The following is a 23,801-nucleotide window of genomic DNA, read 5'->3' as shown; positions in this document are numbered from 1 at the left end:
TTTGTGGTGTAAGGGACCATCTATCACAGAGGCAGGCTCACTGGGATGGCAAGACAGACTGGAGTACTCAGGGGGACAGTCTGTGACTCCATGTTAAGGCTGTTAAGGCCCCTGAGGAGTTTACACTTGATAATTGGTTGGTGATATTTAAGTATAGAACTCTCAACCAATTTGGGGTTTGTGCCACGGTTCTTAACAGTCAGCCCTGAGATTGGTACTCACACTCTTGAGCCATTCAGGACATCTTGACAGAGACATATTAGAAAGTAGATTAATTAATGGATGAAATTGATGTCTCAAGCACATCAGACACTTACCTTTTAAAAATATTTTTAACAATAAAAAAAGAAAGTTGGACAATTATGAAAACACTTAAAAGCAGCTATTGATTCAGAACAGATTTGGGAATGCCTGAAAAACAGTAACACACTGTATGCAAGTCAGAAGGGCTGGAGGACTTGACCTCCAGACCATTATGGAAAGTTGACTATCAAATGACGGATGCTTTTTTCTGATAATAAAGTTTACTCTAGAAAAGGTTGTCTGGTGTAGCTTTACCGCCAAATCCTCTTAGCATAGAAGCAGCTTATAATGACAAACATGTGCTTTTGCCAGTATAACTTATACCTGTTGCACAAGAGAAATAAGCTATATCAGCAAAAAGACTTTTATGCCAGTATTACTGCATCCCAACTACGGCTTCTGCTGGTATAAGTGTTGTGTACACACACTTGATATTGCTATTCCGGCAAAAGTTTCTAGTGTAGATCTGGCCTCAGAGAATTGGAAGGAACTGGAGGATTGGAGAAACATGCAGTTTCACCTTCACAACAAGTCTCACTTCAATCTCTAGTAAAATAATGGAGCAGTAAAAGAAAAATCTACATAGCTTCATACTTAAAAGATAAACAGACCCAGGAAGCAGAAGAATTTCTGGTTCTGAACCTGCAGCATGCAGCACTCCTGAGGAAGCTCATTTTTTATTTTTTTTCTTGAGAGACTTTTGATGGATTCCTCAAAACCAGTTAGACTGGACCAAAGCTTCCAAAGACTAAGGGCTGGAGAGTGCTACCAGGCGCTCTAATTTCCCACTAAGCCTCCCTCCCACCCAAGTCAAGGAATCCTCAGAGCTTCTAGCAGTACAGACAACTGATCCAATAGGGGGTTCTTAACATGATTGGGTACTTTGCTGTATCATTGCTGAAGAAAAGCGAGAGCAAACAGTCTCTGCTGGAGAAGCTTCATTAAACCAGCTCCCTTCTCTGCGGAGCAGGGATGAAAGCTGCTGGTGGACAGTGGGATAGCAGGAGAGAGCTGCGGGACAGCACTAGCAGCTTTTCACTCAGTCCAAGGGGAAAAGTCATCCCTTTCAGCTTGTGAGCTAAGTTTTCAAGTAACTTAACCCCGGAACCCGGAACTGGGATAAACACTGAGTTCCTTGGTAAATGTGCCTGGAATCTTGAAGGAATTGTCACTGCTTATATGAAGAGTTCCAGGACTCCAGGTACATTTCACAGGGACTCCAATAATTCAGTTGGGATGGGGGAAACTGTCATTAGCTGACCGAAGTTTGTAAGCTTCCCTGTTTTGGGGGGGTAATACATAAAGATCCCAGGTTTAGGGGGACCGGATTAATTACCCTAGTGCAGCCTCATAGAAGCCAGAGGATTTTGTGGATGGGTGAAGAGATAAAACAGGTAAAGCCTTAAACTTCATTGGACCCATGTTTTTTCAAATGTATCTCCAACATATTAATGCCCTTTAAGTCACTTTTCTGCAACTTTACTTAATCTCTTTACTGTAAAGATATTGCTGCTCTTAGCCTTTGGATTTTCCACTTTTTCTGGGTGCCTTAAGTTCATTGCGATGATGCAGAGTAGATACTGAATATGAAAGAGGTCAGGGGCTGGGGAGCAGGGATTAGATTCTGATAAGCCCTACCCTGCCCATTAATGATAGTTTTCCTGGTTGGCATGCTTCCCCTGCCCTTTATGAGCTCACAAATTCATAGCTGGAGACCACACCAGTTCACTTTTGTGTTAGTTTTGCTCAAAATAGGTATTAGACTTATGAGAATGTATTTAGTGTTTAGACTCTATAGAATATTTGTAATGTCTATATTCCATACGATAAGGAAATATGTAAGTAAGTTGTAAAGCAAATTTGCTCTAAACCTGTGAATTCAGATGCGAAGAGTGTTTCCTCCCACCCGTCCAGAAAAACTATGAAAATCAGATGGGCCATCAAGGAACATTGCAATACCAAGCACTGGTGAATAGCCCCATCACACCCTGGAAATGCTACATGCAAGGAAGCTCATTCTCTGGTCTTAGAGGCTGAATGAATGAAATAAAAACAAAGACAGGAACATTTGTCATCTCTTTGCTATTTGAACTCTCACAGGACCAGAGATACCCAGGAGTTACCCCAAGGCCCGCCCTGAAAGACATTTTGAATTGACAGATCTGTACAACCCTGTCACTCTTAGGACTTAGATCAGGGGTTCTCAAACTGGGGATCAGGACTCCTCAGGGGGTCACGAGGTTATTATGTGGAGGGTCGCGAGCTGTCACCCTCCACCTCCAACCCAGCTTAGCCTCCAGCATTTATAATAATGTTAAATTTATATATAAGTGTTTTTAATGTATAAGGGGGCAGTCATACTCAGAGACTTGCTGTGTGAAAGGGGTCACCAGTATAAAAGTTTGAGAGCCACTGACTTAGATAAAAACTCATTTGTGTGTAGATGTTTGATTGCTTTAACCTGTAAATAACTATTTTTTTCCCAGTTAATAAACCTTTAGATAGTTTTTTACAGGATTGGCTACAGGCATTGTTGTCTTCGGAGTAAGATCTAGGGCTGGGGTAAGTGATTGGTCTCTTGGGACTGAAAGGAACCTGAATATTTTGTGATTTTTGGTTTAAGTGACCATTTATCACTAAGTCCAGCTTGCCTGGGTGACAAGATAGCCTGGAGAGTCTAAGGGGACTGTCTGTGACTCCATGATAAGACTGTTACAGTGACCCTGGAGTTCACATTTGTTATTGGCTGGGTGAAATCTAATTATAGAACATACCCAAAACTGGTGGTATCTGCCTTGAGGTAGGCATTCCTGGCTGTGAGCCACTCCAGACAGCCTGGATCTGGATCACTGCAGATGTAAAAATAATGTCCCTCTTCCTTTTAAGATCCATGCAGGGAGGCCTCTCTTGCCTTGTTGGGGAAAGAACCTACAAACTCTGAATGAGTCATAGTTAAGCAAGTTGGAGAAGGAAAACAGTGCCAAGTCTTCCATCCAATGGAGAGGAGAATACCTTAGGTCAGCATTAGAGGATGTAGGATCTGAGGATCTTATGGTGAGCATAGTTACACATTTCTCAGACAGATCCCCACAGGGCTGGAAAGCTAACATCCCAGGCTTACAAATTGATAATTATCTTGATTTTAATAATGTCCCATTGCCTAAAAATGACAACCCATCTGCAACATATTCTCCCTACCACCTCTTAAGCAGCCAGTACAACACATTCACCCCATCGGGTCTTTCTAGCTTATGGATCATCAACAATAGAGTCTGCAATTGAAAGTAGGTTAACAAGTCTTGTTGGCATGTGAGCCAGAAAGTGAATCCAGGGAATCCTCACAACTGTATTAGCTGTCCAGTGCAAATATGAATAAAAATGTAGTTAAGCGAACTGCTATTACCAAACACACACAGGGGGCAGCAAGTATGAAGGTGCCATTGTTATACAGCCTCTTCAGAGGAGAGTCACACTTTAGACATGAAGATTGAGTCCACCTCTTCCAACAGATATCCCTGTAACTGCACAAGGAACATAGGACTTGATCCTGCACTTATTGAAATCAATGGTAAAATTCCCATTGACTTTAACAGTGCAGGATCAGGGCCATAGGTAGTGACCCTTTCTCAAACGAAGCCAGGGGAGCATCCATGCCCACGGTGCAGAAACTAGTAATCTAACAGGTGCTATGTTTAATTGGCAAGAGAATAGAGTTATTCTGGGGTTTTATTTATATTCTGAAGCAAGATCGTCTCTGCCTGACACAACATGGTTTAACCTTCAGACAGAGGGTCCCAGGGCTAATACTTTGGGATTAAGTTACACCCATGCATTGAGAAAATCCGTAGCTTTAAAACTACTGGACACAGTTGAAAAGGATCTGGGCAGATGATGCAGTTTATTCCCAATTCATCTGGGGTAAAATTAGGCTCTGTTTAAGATACAAACCTACACCCCTGGTTTGATTATTTGCCCTCCCATCCAGGTTTCCTGTTAAGTGGTTAAGAGAATACAACAAGTTATTTGCACACGTCACACTTTGTAAGGAAGTTCAAGCATTCTAGTATTTCAGTGTAAATATTAAAATAAGGAAGAGAGGGACTGTCTCCAAAATCTTGAATTTGCTTTTCATTACCATATATCTAATAGAATAGGCCTCTCTCTAAACATAGCTCAGTACAGAAAGGGAAAAAATGGAGAGTTTCTGGAAGGGTAAGCCGGTCAAAAGATGGTATCACAATATTCTTCTTGCCTGCTCACCTGAGATGGATAATTTTTGATAGGCAAGTTAAATATTAATTTTTGATGATCATTGAGGTACAAGAATATTTTGGTATCTGAGCTGGTAAATTAGCTTTGCAAGGTTATAACAGGGAAGTGCGTAGTTTCAAAAATAGATAAGCCAGTGTCAAGGTAGCCAAGAACCTGAGAAAGAGAATAAAGGTCAGTGGATCTAATTTCCTCAGGGCTCATTCTATGGAAGTACTCACTGCACTGTATCTGAAAAATAATGTAATAGAAACAGTGGACTTTTTAAAAGGAAGCATAGCTAGTAGGTAAAGGTGGGTCTTGTGTTCTGGGAAGATCATGGAGAAATATAAAATCCTGGGTTGTGATTTGCAGACTATTTCTAAATTAGAGCTAACATCTAGTTGTGGTTAACAGGTCTACAAATATTCACTGGAATAATGGCAAAGACAATTTATTGCAGAAGAAAATAGCGAAGGGGAGTTTAACTTCTCTGACTTCTCTGATGTATCAGTATACTTAAGAAAGGAATTAATTACCTGCAAAATAAAAAGAAACTGAAGAAAGAGACCCTGAAGTTTCCCCAGGGCAGCAGAACTGGCTAGATATCTGGAAAGCTGTTTCCAGTTTCCAAAGCATAAAATTAAAACGAGTCAGCTAAATTTGTTTATGGATTTTATTTAACCACCGTAACCTTTATTTAGCCATAGTAACCTTTGTTATTTTTTCTACTAGTGAATGGCAAGTGTGCTGGAAGCATGGCTAAAGCCCAGGCAGATACAGAGTAAGAGGACAGATCTCTGGAGGTAAATTAAAAAAAAAAAAAATCAGAACTACTAGAAATGGATACAACCTTTGAACCCAGACCTAACTATCCTGGGAAGAGAAAATGAGAATGCAAGGAAATAGAAGACAGTGAATAGATCTAGGGATAAGAAACTTACTAACCTGTTCTGTAATCATTGTTCTTCAATATATGTTGCATACGTCCATTCCATTTCACATGTGCACAGTGCTCAGAGATTTTGGGTACCTGTTGTGATGGTGCATATGCCCTCTGCTGCCTCGTGCTACTGTGTGATGGTATAAAGGGCCGTGCCATCCCAATCCCCACCTCAGCTCCTTCTGATAGGACAGACTCTGCTACAGAGGGAAAGGAAGCTGCATTGTGGAATGGACATGTGCAATATCTCGAACAGTAGTTAAGGAACAGGTTAGTAACAATTTCTTCTTCAAGTGATAGCACGTGTCCACTCCACTTCAGATGACTCTCAAGCAGTTTGGTCTAGAGGTGGAACTAGAGTCTACCTGGATAAAGACTGAAGGACTACCTATTCAAATCTAGCATCATCTCTAGATTGCTGAGAGATGGCATAATGTGAGGCAAAGGCATGCAGTGTAAACCAAGCTGCAGCTCTACAAATGTCCAGAATAGGCACCAGGGCTAGAAGGCCTGCAGAGGTTGCATGAGATCTGGTTGAATGCACCAACACCCTCTTCAGAGGAGTCACATTGGCTGTGTTGTAGCACAAATGTAAGAGATTTGAAGTCTTTTAATCCTGTCTGTAACTGCCACAAACAATTGGGTTAGTCCTGTCCAAGTAAAACACATCTCACATGTGGAGTCTCACCTCATTCCTTATGAACATGAAGGTTCGGGAAGAAAGTTGACAAATATATTGCCTAATGGATGTGGAAGTCAGAACCACTTTGGTGAGAAACTTCAGATAAGGGTGCAGGTGTCCCTTGTCCTGTAGAAGACAGGACTCGGAGGTCGACACTAGAGCTCATAATTCATCCACTCTCCTGGCTGAGGTAATTGCCATCATGAAGGCTACCTTTGTCAAGAGATGGAGTAATGAACAAGTGGCTAACGATTCAAAAGGAGGAGCAATTAGATTTGTCAATACCAGGTTTAAGCCCCAAGGGGAAACAGGATTCTCTACTTGGGGATAGGACTGGTCCACACCCTTCAAAAACCTGATTTACATGGGAATGCAAAAAAGAGAGCTATTACCAATTGGAGGGTGGAAAATAAGATAGCTGCCAGGGGGACCCTGATAGAACTAATGACCAGGCCTTGCTGTTTCAAGCATACCGAAGAGTCCAGCACATGTACTGGAGCCCAGACCAGGGAAACTCCTTTCTGTTGAGACCAGATGGACAATCTCTTCCATTCACCAAGTAAGTATACCTGATTAAAAGGTTTTTTACTATTCAAGAGCACATCTTGCGCCCCTTTGAATCGATCTCCTTTTGAGGTGTCAACCACAGAGTATGCAGGCTGTCAGCTGAAAGGCCTCTAGGTTGGGATGGAGGAGGCGACCCTGGTCCTGTGAGATCAGGCCTAGATCCCATGGTAGTGTCAAAGGAGCCTAGTCTGACAGGTTCAGCGGAATGGAAAACCAGTATTGGGGATGCTACACTGGTGCTATGAGTATCACTTGGGCATGATCCTGCTTGATTTTTTAACAACTTTCTGGGTAGGAATGGACTAGGATGGAGCTTATAGGAGCTCGTTCATCCAGGGCAACAGAAAAACATCCGAGAGCTCCAAGACTGTGACCTGCACATGAACAAAACTGATAAAATTTCCTGTTGATTTTGGTTGCAAACAGATCTATATGGGGAATCTCCACAGCTGAAAAATGAACCTGGCTACATCTGGGTGGAGACCCCACTTGTGGTGGCTGGTGAAAGACCTGCTCAACTGGTCTGCCCGACTGTTCTGGATGCCCCGAAGGCAGGAGGCTTTGAAATGGACTGAGTTGGTGGTCACACAGCAGTACTGCCTAAAGGCATAGCAAAGTTGGCCAGGCTCCTCCTTGATATACATTTACATATACATTTGCTATAACCTATTAGGCCATTTGTTTCTTAAGTCAGGACTAAACCTTCTACAAGACAGACATGATTCCAAATTAAATCAAAGCAGCCTGGCCAATTGTGCAACACTTACATGTGGGGGTGTTCCTTCCACTTTTAATCAGATGAGAAGGAGAGTTTGTTTCAAAGCAGGAAGATGAATGAAGAATTTTAAGAGTTTTAGAACCTTTGGAAACTCCAAATAGAGTCTCTGGAGCCACTGGCCCCTCACCGGCAATCTGTGTGTGATCTTATCCAGGTACTTCTATGGCCCTCATCATCATGGTTTCTGGTTTTGTTTGTTTTACTTACAAGAGGTGCTCAATGATCTCTTTAGTCCCTGCCCCCAAAAGGCAGGCTTCAATACTGGCTTTGTTTCTTATGGGTCTGAGAATGAGGGTATTCTTACAGGGAAGTTTGGGCAGAGAAGAGTTTTACACAAAGCCCCATCTGCTGAAAGATGCCAAAGAACCTCATCAGTATCATTCTAGAGCTTTGCAATTAAACTGACATCAGGATAGTGTCAGTGAGTCACCAACGGGTTCCCATAGCAACCTGGAATGTTAAAATTAGTTCAAAGAATCGTCTCACTCCATTATTTAACAAAAAAACTGAAAAAGCATTTAAGAGACAAAATCATCTGAGGACCCAACCCCCTGGAAGCCGGCCAGCACACCCCAAAAGCAGCTTTAAACAAAGGAGACTGGCCAGGACACAGAGGGATGAGCTATCCATGTTGATTCTCTACAGGACTCTGATGACAAGTTTACAGAGCCACAAGAAAGGAGAAGGGAATGGAATCCCCACTCCTAATGAAATGAAGGAAGGCCCAGAGTTAGGATGAAAAACTTATGGGTTTATTAAAGAAACTATACAAAAAGGCACAATGGCAGCATGGGGGAAGGGCTACTATGACATCCTGTTCGTCTCCAACACTGTCTGCAAGATCTCATCAATCTGGTCTGACTCATAGTTAACATCCTGCAGTTCTAGGTGAGGGAGGACCAGTGAGAGGAGCTGGCTGACATTCCTACGCAGGTTCTTCAGCTTCTCCATAGTGCTGTGGACAAGAGGAGAAGAGTCAAGAGTCAGAGACAACCGGTAGCTCCAATACATCCCTTCCCTTAACTTGCGGTCTTCCTTCCTATTACCAGTGCTGTGGGAGGCTGAGGTTCTTTGCTCCATTCTAAAGGCAGTGCAGGCTGCAGATGGTAGGATGGGAAGTTCTTGGGGCCAATGCACAGGATTGGAAATAGGGGAATGTAACTCAGTTCTCAACTCTGTTGTCAGTTTCTCATGTGACACTGTGCAAATCAGTTAACTTCTCTGTAACAGGGGGGCAATAATACTTGACACACAGAGAGGTTGTATTTGTAAATCTAACTTAGGGTTGCATAGCTCAACATTCGCACTTGTTCCTTATGATTCCATAAGTGCTGTCAGGTCAGAAGCAGGGCTAAAAAACACATCCTCGATATGGAAAGTCCCATATTTGTGGGAAAGACAGTTCAATACCTACAGAGTATTTCTTTCCCCTGACACATTCTCTTATCCTTAAGGAAGCCAATATTGTCTGAATGATTCAACAGGAATACTCCATAAAGTGAACAACGTACTGCAGGAGAGAATCCAGCCCTGGCAAAGGAACTCTGTGTGGGGTATCCTTCAAACCTGTAGCTATTTGGCTTCACCTGTAGCTCTCCTCTGTAGCCCCCCTTCTCCTCACAACCTAGCAATCCTTAGTAATAACCCACTGTTACTCATGCAGCATCTTCAATTCATGAGTACCAAAGTGTTCTCTCAGAAGCCAGTTTCCTACGTGGATGTTCCCCCGCAAGGTAACCCATGTTCTCTCCCCGCACCTTGGGACTGATTGATATTGTCTATGGTTTAACCCACAGTTCTGACCTTTTCAAGTCTCCCCTCTCTGGGCTCCTGCAGGAGACATGTGCCTCCCTAAGCACCTCCAGGTGCATCTCTGTCTCCTTGAGCCGCTCCTTCAGCTCGGTCTTTTCCTCTATGGTCCTCTCCAGCTGAGCCTTCAGCTCTTGCAGTTCAGCCTGGCGGTAACCCATGTGTTTCTTGCTCCAGTACAAGCCTTCGGTCTCCTGGGCCCTGAGAGTTGCCAACTCCTGTTGGCTTTTCAAGAAATCTGTCTCCAAGTGGCACTTCTCCTGTTCTAGTTCCTCCACCTGAGTTAAAGAAATAGCAAATGCAGGGGAATGCACAGGAAGTGAGGTTGCACATTAAGGGGGAAAAGAAAGGGGAAAAAAAAAAAAAAAAAACCACAAAACACCAAACTTTCCAGGAGCTGAGGAACAGGGTAATGGCTAGTAGAGTAAGGAAGGAATCCTAACCCCTACTAGCCTTACGTGAGACACAAGGCAAGGGGATTTTCTCTCCTTGTTAAGTCAGTCTTGATCTTCCCCATCCAATTCCCTATTGCTGCAGAACTTTATCCCTCCTGCCCCACCAGAATTCACAGCCAGGTGCTAATGTTACCTTGCCCTGGAGCAAATCCCGTTCTGCTGAGACCCTCTTCAGCTCCACCGAGAAATTCTCCACAGTTTGTCTCAGCTCCTCCTGCTCCACCATATCCCTCTGATTTGTGGTCTTTGGTACCTGCAGGTCTCCTCCTCCTCTGTCCCCATCAGGGGGAGGATCATTGTGGCTCCGGGCCTTCACCTCAACCTTTGCTTTATCGAGTCTCTCCTCCCACCCAAAGGGGATTAGCTGAATGGGAGCCTCACCATCTGCAGCAGCCTTTGAAATACCAACAACAGCCACGAAGGGCCTCTTGTCCACCTCCTCCACGTTCCCACATGTATTTACACAGACACTCTTATCTGCTGCCTGGCTTTCTGATATTAAGGCCGGCATTTCTTCTTCCAGTTCCGCCTGGACCACTGCAGTCTCCTTTTGCTCTCCTTCAAAGTGACCGAGACTTGCTGGAGTCTCTTTGGTAGGACAGAGACCCCCATTGTGTGAAGCATCCCCAGCTTGGTTGGTTCCACTGAGTGCATCCAGATGTTCTCTGACTAGGCAGGAGTCTATGCTCCCCTCTACACTCTCATCATCCTTGTCAGACTCGCTGCATAACTGGTCCTGGTCCACTTCAGTGGAGCTCTCCCTTTCAAAAGAAGTTGGGGGGCTGGGACTGGTCAGATCTGGGGGGCATGGGTCTATCTGCTCCTGATATCGCTTCCGCTTTTCCAGCAGCTCTTCTTCTGTGGACAGCTTGTGCTTGCTGCAAAAGAGAGGACTGGATTAGCGAGCCTGAACCCCACTCTGTCCAGCAGCCAGGCAGTGCCACCACCCCATCCCACTGAGAAAACTAACCTCAGTGTTTAGGGAGTAATGCTGATCTCCAAGAGCAGTCAAGAGTCGCTTTCCCTCTCCCCCTCCCCCACTGGTCAGGGGTGCTCGGGAGGCTCCACAGAAACATTAAGATGAGACCACTGCTGGAGGCAGGAGACCAGTTTTGCAGGCCTAGTGGTCTGACTACCCTCAGCACTAACACAGCACTTTAGATTTTCAAAGTGCTATACAGAAACTAACTAATAATCGTCACAACTCTCTCCCAACCCCTGAGAGAAACAGGTAATTAATTGTTATCTTCATTTTACAGATGGGGAACTTGCCACGTCAGTGGCAGAGCTGGGATTAGATCTCTGGAGTTCCTGGTTCCCCACTCCTCCCCAAACTCAATCCACTAGAACCCACTGCCCTTCTAATCCAGTATAGCAAAGCCTGTGAATCTGTGTCCCTGAATGGAAGCCAGCTGCAGCTTGCAAAATCTCTCATGAAAAATGTTTGGTTGATACATTTCATTAAACACAACACAGGGTATGTTTAAAATGTTGGGCTTTTTTAAGTATCAGGAAAATGACCCAGTTAAATAAAGTTTACAATACATTGTGAAGCATATATTGTCCACATTCTCAAGCAAAATCTGCGCCACTCACACAGTCAGATGGCTGATGGACTTATTCACATAATTAAAAACAAAACTGAACTTCAGCCAGGAAGAAGCCAGCTCATTTGTACGTGCACAGTGCACCTACACCCATAAAAACCCTGCACTGATCTAGAGAAGCTGGTCTGCATTTGCTAAAAACTCTCAGACTCGCGCATTCCAGGCCACTTCTTAAAACAGATCTTCCCCAGCGGGCAGACACCTTCCTCTCAATTTCACATTGTCTCTGCAGTAATTACAGTGCTTGCTTATGTCAGAAAAAAATAATCAGGGCAGTATTAACTAGATGAACATACATTTGCTTTAGCACAAAGTGGCTTCCTGCTTATGTCCCCCCCTTTATTCATATTTAGGTTGTTTAGTTTTGCTCCCTGATTGTAAGGCTTCAGGTTTATTCAAATCTCCCCTTGTTGCCTCCATCCCACACTGCTTTACATTTCTCCAGGTTGCTTTGCACTTGATTCTTTACATTAGGAAAGAGCAGGAGTTGGCCATTACCCTGGCCAAATCCCACCTTGGCCTATTTCATTCTACCTTCCTAAACTTCCTGGTACAACAGTCAGCCAGAATTTAATTTTCACTTCTGTGCCTAGAAAACCCTAAAATCTGGTATGCAGTCCTGCTGATTCAGAATGGCTGCCATCATCTACCCAGAGGTGGCTGTGTTTTAGTGACAGGCTAAGTGGTTCCTCTCATATATAGTCTGCTTAGAGATCTGTTATGATTGGAAGGTTTGATCCTCTACTACAAGAGTTCTCAAACTCTTCAATACCATGGAATGTTTCAATACGAAGATTCGGTCTACCATTTGCAATAGCAACTACAGTGACTGCTCAGGGGGAAAAGCAGTGTTAGGAAGGTGTTGAATGTATTTTCAGCTTCTTGGCATGAATTAGTAGCTGGAAATAAAAGCACCAGGTAAGCAGCATTACCAAAGTGTTCCACTGACCACAGTTTGAGAACTTCTGCTCAGGCCATTGCATTATTTCTAAAGTATTTTAAATTCACTTATGCTACATTTCACTACCCTTGTGCACATAGAATAGGCTTCACCATCTGAGCAGCTTCTCTTCAAAGCTGTCACCCAGAGTGGGGCTCTAAAAGGGAAGGTGGACAAATTGTGCCACCAAGTGCATAGAAGGGTGTACTGCAGCACTTAAACAATGATCGATGACTTCTCACATAGTAAATACATAACTGGAGACAATGCTAGGACAAGTGAGACGAGGGGAGAAAATGCACCTAAAACCCAAGTGAAGTTCAGATTTAACTAAGAAGCTTCTCTTAACCAAAGGAGCTGTTCCACCTGCTCGTGGCCAGAAATCAACTGAATTTTCAGCTAGAGCTCTTAAGGGCTGACTTCACAAATTTTGCTGAATTTCCTGTCTCCATCTGATGACAGGAAGTCACATTGCCCATTATCCAGACTGACCCTAGGGTTGTGGGAGAACCGGAACTGCACCAGTTAGGTTTGCCAACTTTCTACTCGCACAAAACTGAACACCCTTGCCCCGCCCCTCCTCTGAGGCCACATCCCTGCCCTGACCCTTCTCTGAGGCCACACCCCTGCTCACTCCATTCCCCCTCCCACTGTCGATCGCTCTCCTCACCCTCACTCACTCTTTTCACCAGGCTGGCTCAGGGGATGGGGTGCGGACTCTGGCTGGGGGTGCGGGCTCCAGAAATGAAGAGTTCAGGGTATGGGAGGGGGCTCGAGCACTGGGTTGGGATGCAAGAGGGGGTGAGGGCTCTGGCTCTGGGGTGGGGCCAGGGGTGCAGGAGGGGGCTCCAGGCTGGGGCTGAGGGGTTTGGAGTGTGGGAGGCGGGTCTGAGTTGGGGAAGAGGGTTGGGTGCGGGGGGGGGGTGAGGGCTCTGGCTGGGGGTGCAGACTCTGGGGTGGGGCTGAGATGTTTGCGGTATAGAAGGGTGCTCCGGGCTGGGTCCGAGGGGTTCAGAGGGCGGGAGGGAGATCAGGGCTGAGGCAGAGGGTGGGGGCGCAGGGATGTGAGGGCTCCAACTGGGGGTGCGGGCTCTGGGGTGGGGCTAGGGGATGAGGAGTTTGGGGTGCAGGAGGGTGCTCCGGGCAGGGACCGAGGGGTTCGGAAGGCGGGGGGGGGGAAATCAGGGCTGGGGCATGGGGTTGGGATCGGGACGGGGTCAGGGGTGCAGGCTCCAGGTGGCACTTGCCCCTGCTTCCAGGAGCTGCTTAAGGTATGTCCCCGCTCTGGCTCCTACGTGGAAGCGTGGCCAGGTGGCTCCGTGCGCTGCCCCATCCGCAGGCGCCGCCCCCTCAGCTCCCTTTGGCTGCAGTTCCCAGCCAATGGGAGCTGCAGAGCCAGTGCTTGGGGCGGGGGCAGTGTGTGGAGCCCCCTGTCTGCCCCTACACGTAGGAGCCAGAGAGGGTACATGCCGCTGCTGCCGGGAGCCACATGGAGCCACGGCAGGCAGGGAGCCTGCCTTAGCCCCGCTGCACTGCTGACCAGACTTTTAACTGCACAGTCAGCGGTGCTGACCAGAGGCACCAGGGTCCCTTTTTGACTGGGCATTCTGGTCAAAAACCAGACACCTGGCAACCCTAGAACCAGTGCAAAGAACTGCTGAGATGAATTTAAGTTGAGACTTTATGTATGTAGAGCTGTGAAGGTGGTGGCACCAACGAGATAGAAAAAGGCACTGGTCAACGTGAAAGGAGGAAAAGATTAAAAAATTAGGACATAGCAAGGATTTCTGTTCCTTCCTCTATTCCCACCCTGCTCCCACTTTCCTTGTCCTAGGCTAAGGTAAAAAATCAAATTTGTGTCACAAACTGCAAGAGGCTCACCTCAAAGAGAAACACAAAAGGAAAAACGACTCTGCAAACGTGATCCTGATTAGTTAGCAATATTCCAAACTTCGTCCTTTCAGCATTTAAGGGAGGGTATCATAGGTACCAATGTCAAGGACAGGAGAAGCCTAGTCAAGCATGCCCTAAGTACTTGTTAGAGAATTAAGTGAACCACCATCCCTTCCCCCGATCTACCGTGATTCACTGAGTGCTGCTATAACTTCAGCATTGAAGGTTCAGCAGAGGATACACAGATACTAGCTGAAGCCGTAATTAAACCAGGTGGCCTTGCAATCCATTTATCAAAGCTCTCCGTGTTCCCATTTCAAGGCCAGCAAAACACTAAGAAGAAAGCTGAATTGTGTTCAGAGAATCTGAAGTTAAAAAAGGAAAGTGTAAAAGGAATGAGGGCAGATAAGACGGTTACTCACCGTTGTAACTGTTGTTCTTCGAGATGTGTTGCTCATATCCATTCCATTAGGTGTGCGCGCGCCGCGTGCACGATCGTCGGAAGATTTTCTACCCTAGCAACACCGTCGGGTCGGCTGTGGAGCCCCCTAGAGTGGCGCCTCCATGGTGCTGAATATATACCCCAGCCGACCCGGCGCCCCCTCAGTTCCTTCTTGCCGGCTACTCCGACAGTGGGGACGGGGGGCGGGTTTGGAATGGATATGAGCAACACATCTCGAAGAACAACAGTTACAACGGTGAGTAACCGTCTTTTCTTCTTCGAGTGCTTGCTCATATCCATTCCATTAGGTGACTCCCAAGCCCAACTTAGGTGGTGGGGTCGGAGTGAGACATTGCTGTGTGCAAAACCGCTGACCCGAATGCAGCATCGTCCCTGGACTGCTGCACTAGTGCATAGTGAGCTGTAAACGTGTGGACTGATGACCAAACCGCCGCTCTACAAATGTCCTGTATCGGAACATGTGCCAGGAAAGCAGTCGAGGAGGCTTGGGCCCTCGTGGAGTGAGCGGTGAGGTGCGGTGCTGAGACACCTGCCAGGTCATAGCAAGTCCGGATGCAAGACGTAATCCAGGAGGATAGGCATTGTGAGGAGACCGGTGAGCCTTTCATTCGGTCGGCCACTGCAACGAAGAGTTGCGTCGTCTTTCTAAAGTGCTTTGTGCGGTCAATATAGAAGGCCAGGGCCCTTCGTACGTCCAGGGAATGCAAACGTTGATCCTGGCGAGTGGCATGTGGTTTGGGATAAAAGACCGGGAGAAATATATCCTGGTTGATATGAAAAGGAGAAACCACCTTAGGGAGAAAGGCAGGATGTGGACGAAGCTGCACTTTATCCTTATGAAAAACTGTGTAAGGGGGCTCAGATGTAAGCACCCTGAGTTCAGAAACGCGTCTTGCTGAGGTGATGGCTACGAGGAAGGCTGTCTTCCATGATAGGTACAGAAGTGAACAGGTGGCCAGTGGCTCGAATGGAGGACCTGTGAGCTTGGAGAGAACCAGGTTGAGGTCCCACGTCGGGATAGGCTGACGTTGTTGTGGGTACATCCGGTCTAAGCCCTTGAGGAATCTAACGACCATCGGGTTAGAGAATACCGAGGACGCAAGTTCCCCTGGGTGAAAAGCCGATATAGCGGCCAGGTGAACTCTAATTGAAGATATCGCCAACCCCTGCTGTTTTAGGGAGAGGAGATATTCCAAAATGAGAGGAATGGGTGCCTGCAACGGGGACGTGGCTCGTTGTTCGCACCAACAGGAGAACCGCTTCCACTTGGCCAGGTACGTGGTGCGTGTTGAGGGCTTCCTACTGCTCAGCAGAATCTGTTGGACAGAGTGCGAGCATTGCTGCTCTGCCTGGGTGAACCATGGAGCAGCCACGCTGTGAGGTGGAGTGATTGCAGGTCGGGGTGACGCAGCCGGCCGTGGTCCTGAGAGATGAGATCCGGACATAATGGAAGCGGGATCGGTGTCTGAACCGAGAGTTCCAACAGTGTGGTGTACCAATGTTGTCTCGGCCACGCTGGAGCGATCAGAATTACCTGTGCCTGGTCTCTGCGCAATTTGAGCAATACCTTGTGGACCAGAGGAAACGGAGGGAAGGCATAAAACAGTTGGTCTTTCCAGGGAAGGAGAAATGCATCCGAGAGGGAGCCCGGAGCTCGACCTTGTAGGGAGCAGAACACGTGGCACTTCCTGTTGTCTCGAGATGCAAACAGGTCTATCTGGGGAAATCCCCACTTCTGGAAGATGGAATGTATGATGTCTGGACGGATAGACCACTCGTGCGTCCGGAAGGACCTGCTGAGTCGGTCCGCTAGAGTGTTCTGGACTCCAGGGAGGAACGATGCCGTGAGATGGATTGAGTGGGCGATGCAGAAGTCCCACAGGCGAATGGCCTCTTGGCATAGAATTGACGAACGTGCTCCTCCTTGCTTGTTGATGTAAAACATGGCCGTGGTATTGTCGATGAGAACTAACACACAACGGCCACGTAGGAGATTGAGAAATGCTTGGCACGCCAGTCGTACCGCCATCAGTTCCCGAACATTGATATGCAGGGCTAACTGGGGTGCAGTCCACAGGCCCTGGGTATGGTGTTCGTTGAGATGGGCGCCCCAACCCAGAGATGAAGCGTCTGTGACCAGGTGCAGAGAGGGTTGTGGGGTGTGAAAAGGCATCCCCTCGCAGACCACATTGTGATCTAGCCACCAGGTGAGGGAGGTCAGGACCGAGTTCGGGACCGTGACCACCATGTTCAGGCTGTCCCGATGTGGGCGGTATATTGATGACACCCAGGTTTGAAGTGGGCGAAGCCGAAGTCTGGCATGCCTGGTTACGTACGTGCAGGAAGCCATGTGACCCAGCAGGGTGAGGCACGACCTCACCGTGGTAGTTGGGAAGGCCTTGAGCCCTTGAATGAGGTTCTTGATGGTGCCAAAGCGGTTGTCTGGCAGGATGGCTTGTGCACATCTGGAGTCTAGAACTGCGCCGATGAATTCTATTCTCTGGGTAGGTTCTAGAGTGGATTTGTCCTTGTTGAGTAGGATGCCCAACTCGTTGAATGTGTGCAGTATTATGTGGACGTGAGCTTGAACTTGCTCCTTGGTGCGACCGCGTACCAGCCAGTCGTCTAGGTACGGGAACACCTGTATCCCTTGTCGACGAAGGTACGCTGCCACAACAGCCATACATTTCGTGAACACTCTTGGGGCCGAGGATAGGCCGAAGGGAAGGACTGCAAATTGGTAGTGCACCGTGTTTACCACGAATCGGAGGAAGCGTCTGTGAGGTGGGTAAATTGTGATGTGAAAGTATGCGTCTTTCATGTCGAGGGCGGCGAACCAGTCTCCAGGATCGAGGGAAGGGATAATGGCCCCCAAAGAGACCATGCGGAACTTCAACTTTACTACGAATTTGTTGAGTCCGCGCAAGTCCAAGATGGGTCGCAGACCTCCTTTGGACTTGGGGATCAGGAAGTAACGGGAATAAAATCCCCTGCCCCTTAACTCTATCGGAACCTCCTCTATGGCCCCCAGGGCCAGGAGCGTAGAAACCTCCTGTATAAGAAGTTGCTCGTGAGAAGGGTCCCTGAAGAGGGACGGGGAAGGGGGGTGGGAGGGGGGGATAGAAGAAAACTGGATAGCGTATCCCCTCTCCACCGTGCGGAGGACCCAACGGTCCGAAGTTATAAGGGACCAAGCATGGTGGAAGTGGGAGAGGCGATCCCGGAAGGAGGGGGCTGGATCCTGGGGGATGACTGGGGCGCCGTCCTCGACCGCACCTTCAAAAGTTCTGCCTGGGGCCTGAAGGTGGTCTGGGTGGCCCCTGGTTCTGGCCTGGTTGAGGGCCGGACCACCTTCTCCTACCACCTCGCCCTCGCCTCCGGGTCGAGTCCTGTCTCTGACGAGGCGGGGGGGGGTAGAAGCGCTGAGGCTGTGGCCTAAATGGTCTGCGCTGAGGGCCCGCAACATGCATCCCCAGGGAGCGCATGATTGTTCTCGAGTCCTTGAGGCTCTGCAGGCGCGAGTCCGTCTTGTCTGAGAACAATCCATGTCCCTCAAAGGGCAGATCCTGTAGGGTTTGCTGCAGCTCAGGAGGCAAACCCGAAACCTGAAGCCAGGAGATCCTCCGCATAGCGATACCCGAAGCCAGGGTCCTCGCAGCCGAGTCCGCTATGTCCAAGGAGGCCTGCAAGGAGGTCCGAGCCACCTTCTTACCCTCCTCTACCATGGCTCCAAACTCTTCCCTGGACTCTTGGGGAACCAACTCCTTAAACTTCCCCATAGAGTTCCAGGAGTTAAAGTTGTAGCGGCTCAGGAGCGCCTGCTGGTTCGCCGCTCTAAGTTGCAGCCCTCCGGCTGAGTAAACTTTACGGCCAAACAAATCGAGTCGCTTAGCCTCCTTTGATTTAGGCGCTGCAGCCTGCTGACCGTGGCGCTCTCTTGCGTTCACTGATGCCACCACCAGTGAACACGGTTGGGGGTGGGTATACAAGTACCCGTAGTCTTTAGACGGGACAAAGTATTTCCTTTCCACCCCTCTCGCTGTGGGTGGGATAGAGGCAGGAGTTTGCCATATCGTATCTGCATTGGCCTGTATCGTGCGGATCAGGGGTAACGCCACCCTCGATGGGGCATCCGCTCCGAGGATGTTCACGATAGGGTCCTGCACCTCCACTATCTCCTCCGCTTGCAGGTCCATATTACGGGCCATCCTACGCAGGAGATCCTGGTGAGCCCGAAGATCTATCGGAGGAGGACCTGTACATGATGTGCCCGCCACTGCCTCATCCGGAGAGGAAGAGGAAGATGCCTCCGGTGGTACAGGATCCAAGGGAGGGTCCTGGTCCCCCTGCTCCTGGGCCGGAGCATCACCGGTGCTTGGGTCCATGGCGTCGGGTGGCGTGGACACGGAAGCCTCCATGCCCCCTGGCGGAGGCCGAGAGATGGTAGACTCCGGGGCCCTTCTAACGGAGTGACCCGAGCGAGAGGTCGAGGGTATTGGAGCCCCTTGCTCCTGGTGGTACGCCCACGGGGTCCAAAACGACCAGTGAGATGGGCCATGAGAATGGTCCTCTGTCATCTCCTGCCAATGGCCCAAGTCCCGTTCCTCGGCTTGCCCTTGAGGGGGGTATGCCGATCTCAACAGGTCTTCGGAGGAGCGAGACACCGAACTTGATGGCCATGGCGGTGCCGAGAGAGACGGAACGATTCCCGTAAGCTGCGGTGCCGCACGGTGCTTGTCCGGAGATGATCTATCTCTACGCGGTGCCGGCGAACGGTGCCGGGACCGCGATCGGTGCCGATGACCTCGTCGGTGCCGGGAGCCGGATCTGGACCTCGACGAAGACCTGGAGTATGCCCGGTGCCGGGAGCGGCCTCTCGACGTCGAGCGTCGACCGTGGCGGTGCCGAGAACTACATCTCGACGTTGATCGGTGCCGACGATCATAGCGGTGCCGAGACGTAGAGCGGTGCCGTGACGAAGATCTTGGCCGCGAGTACGACCGGTGCCGAGGTGATATTCGGTGCCGGGACTGCGAGCGGCGTGGGGACCTGCTTCGGGACCTGGACCGGTGCCGAGGTTCCAGCCCTTGCGATGGAGGGCGCATCAAGGCAGGTTTCCCCCTCGACTGGACCGGGCGAGTCAACGGTGCCGTCGGTGCCGTCGGTTGAGGCGGTGCCGGCTCCGTGAGGGCTATCAAGTCTCTCGCCGCCGTGAAGGTCTCTGGAGTCGACGGGAGTTGTATCACCGCCGGTCTCGGCGGAGACGCTATCTGCACCGGACTCAACGGCCTCGGCGCCGGAGTCGACAGTGCTGGAGGCACCTGTTTTCGGTGCTCCACCGGCGGACTCGGCTCTACCCCCGGCACTGGGGGAGCCGGCGTCTTCGGCACGGAGGCCCCCGTCTTATGGGCTTTTTTATGCCCCGGGGATAATGACCGGCGTCGAGGCACTTGTTGCGGTGCCGACGAGGTCCGGTGCCGGGGCGGCTTGTCCGACACCACTCGCGTGGTCGGCATGGCCGGTGCTGCCGGGGCACTGCGCACCGAGGCGCTAGGTGCCGGGGCTTGGCTTGTAGAGGGAGTGTCCGGACTAAGTGCCGCCTCCATCAGGAGTTGCCGGAGCCGAAAGTCCCGTTATTTCTTGGTCCTTGGTCTGAAGGCCTTACAGATCTTGCACTTATCTGTTTGGTGGGACTCTCCCAGGCACTTCAGACAGGAGTCGTGCGGGTCGCTCGTGGGCATAGGCTTAGCGCAGGAGGCGCACTGCTTGAAGCCGGGAGCGTTGGGCATGAGCCCGGGCCCGCGGCCGGGGAAGAAAGGGGGAGACGACCCCCTTAATCCCCTGGACTACTATAACAACTAGAACAACTTTAAAAACTATTTAACTATAAACACTAGAACTATAACTATAACTACAACTGCGAATAACTAACTAAGCTAGGGAGAGTGGAGGACAGCTATGCCGCGCTCCACAGTTCCAACGACCGTCAGGGGCGGTAAGAAGGAACTGAGGGGGCGCCGGGTCGGCTGGGGTATATATTCAGCACCATGGAGGCGCCACTCTAGGGGGCTCCACAGCCGACCCGACGGTGTTGCTAGGGTAGAAAATCTTCCGACGATCGTGCACGCGGCGCGCGCACACCTAATGGAATGGATATGAGCAAGCACTCGAAGAAGAACTTCTGGCTCCAGCCAACACCTGCTTTAATCAGATTCTCAGATAATCCTCTCTCACTCTCTGCCTCATGTCCCTACACTCCAAGAGCAAGCATACCCCTCCCCCCACACAGAATCTCACACACAGGGTGGGTGTCCAACAACAGGAGGAGGGTTGTTATTGATAAGGAGGCAGTTGTTTGCACCATCGCGCCTACCTTGAAGCTGTCTGTGATATATTTTGCTCCAAAGGCCCAGTGGTCAGACAGACAGCACCGATCTTGTCAAGAGCAGGGGGAGGAGTGAGAGAGCCAGCAATCCCATCAGGCCCCTCTTCTGCAGGCTCTTGCTTTGCCACACGTGTTACACTGTTATTCTGAGCAGGACAGGGCTCTGGTGTAGTGGATAATACCTGGCAAGGAAGGGAGCATTGAAACAATAAAACAAACAGCCCCTCTCACATGCCAGCTGCAGCTTTGGAAAAAGTTACTTAACCAAACTGAAAGCAGCACAGGAGTGTACTTGAGTATTCAGCCTGAGTCCCCATTCGAGCAGATCCACCAACTGGGAATTAAAAGAAAATTTTCCTAGTAGGTACCATCACTGGGGCTCTGCCAGCTAAGACCAACGTCCACTCACCCCCATCACCATTCTCTGATGGGTCATGGACTGCACCCACATAACCATCAGACAAGTCTCTACAAGTCCAGGCCTCACCCATTCCCCTTGCGGTTACCACTTCAGGGGCTCTGCCAGCTAGATATTGAACTGGTCCCCCTTGCAATAACCACCTCAGCAGACTTTACCAGCTGAGAACCAAACCAAATTACTGCACGGTCACTGTCCCGAAGGGGCATTCCTCTCTCCTCCACTTCCCCAGTCACTACCACAGGTGGCACGGTTAGTGTTTAGAACTATAAGAGTTCATCTCCTTCCCAATTCAGGCAATGGTGCTTTAGCTTCTTCATGCCAGGATGCGAGGCGTTTCCTGGTGCTTCTGTGAGAATGTCCATGCACAGAGGGATACATGCAAGCGACAAACTGACTTTCTTTCTACACATACACGGGCATGCACCTGGGGATATTGTGGAATGACCATGTCACGAAAGAAACATTAATGACTAAAAGAAGAGAGGAGAAATTGATGCCACTACTGTGGGAAGACATGACAAACATGAGTGAGGACAGAGTAACACCTCAGAGAACCTCCTAGTCTCAAACCAGATCAAATACTCTGCAACAGTGATCAAAGTCTCATCTACTTACGTGCTTCATGGCTTATTGGTATGCATGGCTTATTGGGAGGTGGCTTATGGGGAGGAGAGAAGGTGGGAGTGAGAAGTCCTCCTGTCCTCACCAGGTTTGTCCTTCCCAATGGATCAGGGAAAGACTAGTCTAGCATGCGACATGAGGGTATTTTTGGGAAGAGGGCATGCAACAAGATTAGGCTGGGGTTGGAATGGGAGCGGGAAGATGTTTTAATACCATGATGATTGTTGGGAGGGAATTGTCCCTAAAGGACGGCCAACCTGATCGCACGCTGCAGTGTCCAGAGCTGCCCGGAGAACCCATCCTGGGCAGCCGTGTCCGAAAGACAGTGCTCCTGAAAATTCAAAACATCAGTCTTTATATAACCAGATAACCTGAAAGTGGGAAAGGGCCTGAGAGAACCAGCCCTGCGACCGCAGGACGGGAAGGGGGACCTCACCGACCCCTCTTCTGTGTTGAGAGGGGGCAAGATCAAGCCCCTTGATTAAGACAGGGCTTGGGAGAAAGAATGGCATGTGAGCTGGAGCTCCTAAGCACTGTCACGCTGTTAATAAGTATGGTGTTAATATTGCTCTGGTGTTTGCATGTCCAAGCTGTGCATACACAGGGTTTTCTTGTTCCAGCCAATACACCGTGATCCTCGTGTCAGCTCCTCTCTCAGCAGAAGACAGAAATAAGAAAGACCGGGGCAGGGCAGAGACTTTGCCATCCCCAACAGCACAGAGCAGGGTTCCCCACTCTCCAGACCATGACAAAGCCTTCTCCAGTCATTTCCTTCCTCTCACCTCGTGTTCCAGGTTCTCCAAAGATGACGATGACCTCCTCCTCTTTCTCTCTGCGGTCTGCTCTCTAAATGATGGGAAGGAAGAAGGCATTCAATTTCCGTTCTCTGTAAGGCTCAACCAGGATCTGAAGTTTATCTCTGGCAGGAGAAACAGTTGGGAGGTGGCATGGGCAAGACTTAGGACATTAAGATACCTCAGCATGAGGAGAGTTTATTACCACAGTGCAAGAACACTGTCATGGTATCACCTCTGTGACTCCAGTGAGCAGGCAGTTTGGATTAACTACCGAAGTCTAGTTTCAGAGACAGAGATCCTAGAAAGTGGGTGAGAGAAACCAAGAGGATATCATTGATGTTGACCCAGGAACCACTGACACGTGCACCTCCTGTGAGAAAACTGGGACATGTCACCTGGACCTTGAGCTGCTATGCAGAGGTACTGCTGTTTCCTTCTCCCCCTCCCTGGTTGGGTTGAATGGGCAAAAGCAGCAACAGGACTGGGGAGGGAAAACAAAATTGGTTTGCTGACTCCCTTGCTGTTGCTAGTCCATCTGCAGGATGGAGTCAGCATATACTTAACTGTTTCCTGAATTTTCGGTCATAGCTAGGGCTCATCTCCTCATCACTGGGCTCCTGCTCCTCAGGTGCTGAGCAGCTTCTGCAATGAGATCAGTCCGTCATGCTTGAACATGAGAGAGTACAGTTTGATTGTCGCCTACGAATTCCCCAAATCTTTAGGATCTTTGTATACGTCTCCAGCTGCTCTCTCAGACTCTTCAGTACTTTATCTTTCCTTATAACCTTTGCATCTATTTCAGACAAAGAGAGCTATAGGAGCAGCCTGGAAACAACAAAATTTAAAATATTTAGGGGAAAACAAGCCACTTACCTCCTAAAATTACACA

General features: G+C 49.0%; 1 protein-coding gene across 1 annotated transcript in view; it reads right to left on the bottom strand.

Moving 5' to 3' along the window:
* Positions 1-8,251: 8,251 nt before the first annotated feature.
* Positions 8,252-23,801, bottom strand: part of RBM41 (RNA binding motif protein 41) — a 53,382-nt gene continuing 37,832 nt past the window's right edge. Inside the window, exons 16-21 of the mRNA XM_054039394.1 lie at positions 23,477-23,554; positions 22,898-22,961; positions 21,062-21,255; positions 9,919-10,663; positions 9,325-9,608; positions 8,252-8,476 (exon numbers count right to left, since the gene is read on the bottom strand). Of these exons, the coding sequence (XP_053895369.1) occupies positions 8,326-8,476; positions 9,325-9,608; positions 9,919-10,663; positions 21,062-21,255; positions 22,898-22,961; positions 23,477-23,554 (1,516 nt within the window). The 3' untranslated portion in view covers positions 8,252-8,325. The remainder of the gene's footprint in view (positions 8,477-9,324; positions 9,609-9,918; positions 10,664-21,061; positions 21,256-22,897; positions 22,962-23,476; positions 23,555-23,801) is intronic.

The sequence above is a fragment of the Malaclemys terrapin genome, chromosome 9 (genome assembly GCF_027887155.1).
Source record: "Malaclemys terrapin pileata isolate rMalTer1 chromosome 9, rMalTer1.hap1, whole genome shotgun sequence".
NCBI classification, from domain to species: domain Eukaryota; kingdom Metazoa; phylum Chordata; order Testudines; family Emydidae; genus Malaclemys; species Malaclemys terrapin.
Note: the sequence above shows the minus strand (reverse complement) of the source record. Positions and strands in the feature narration are given on the sequence as shown.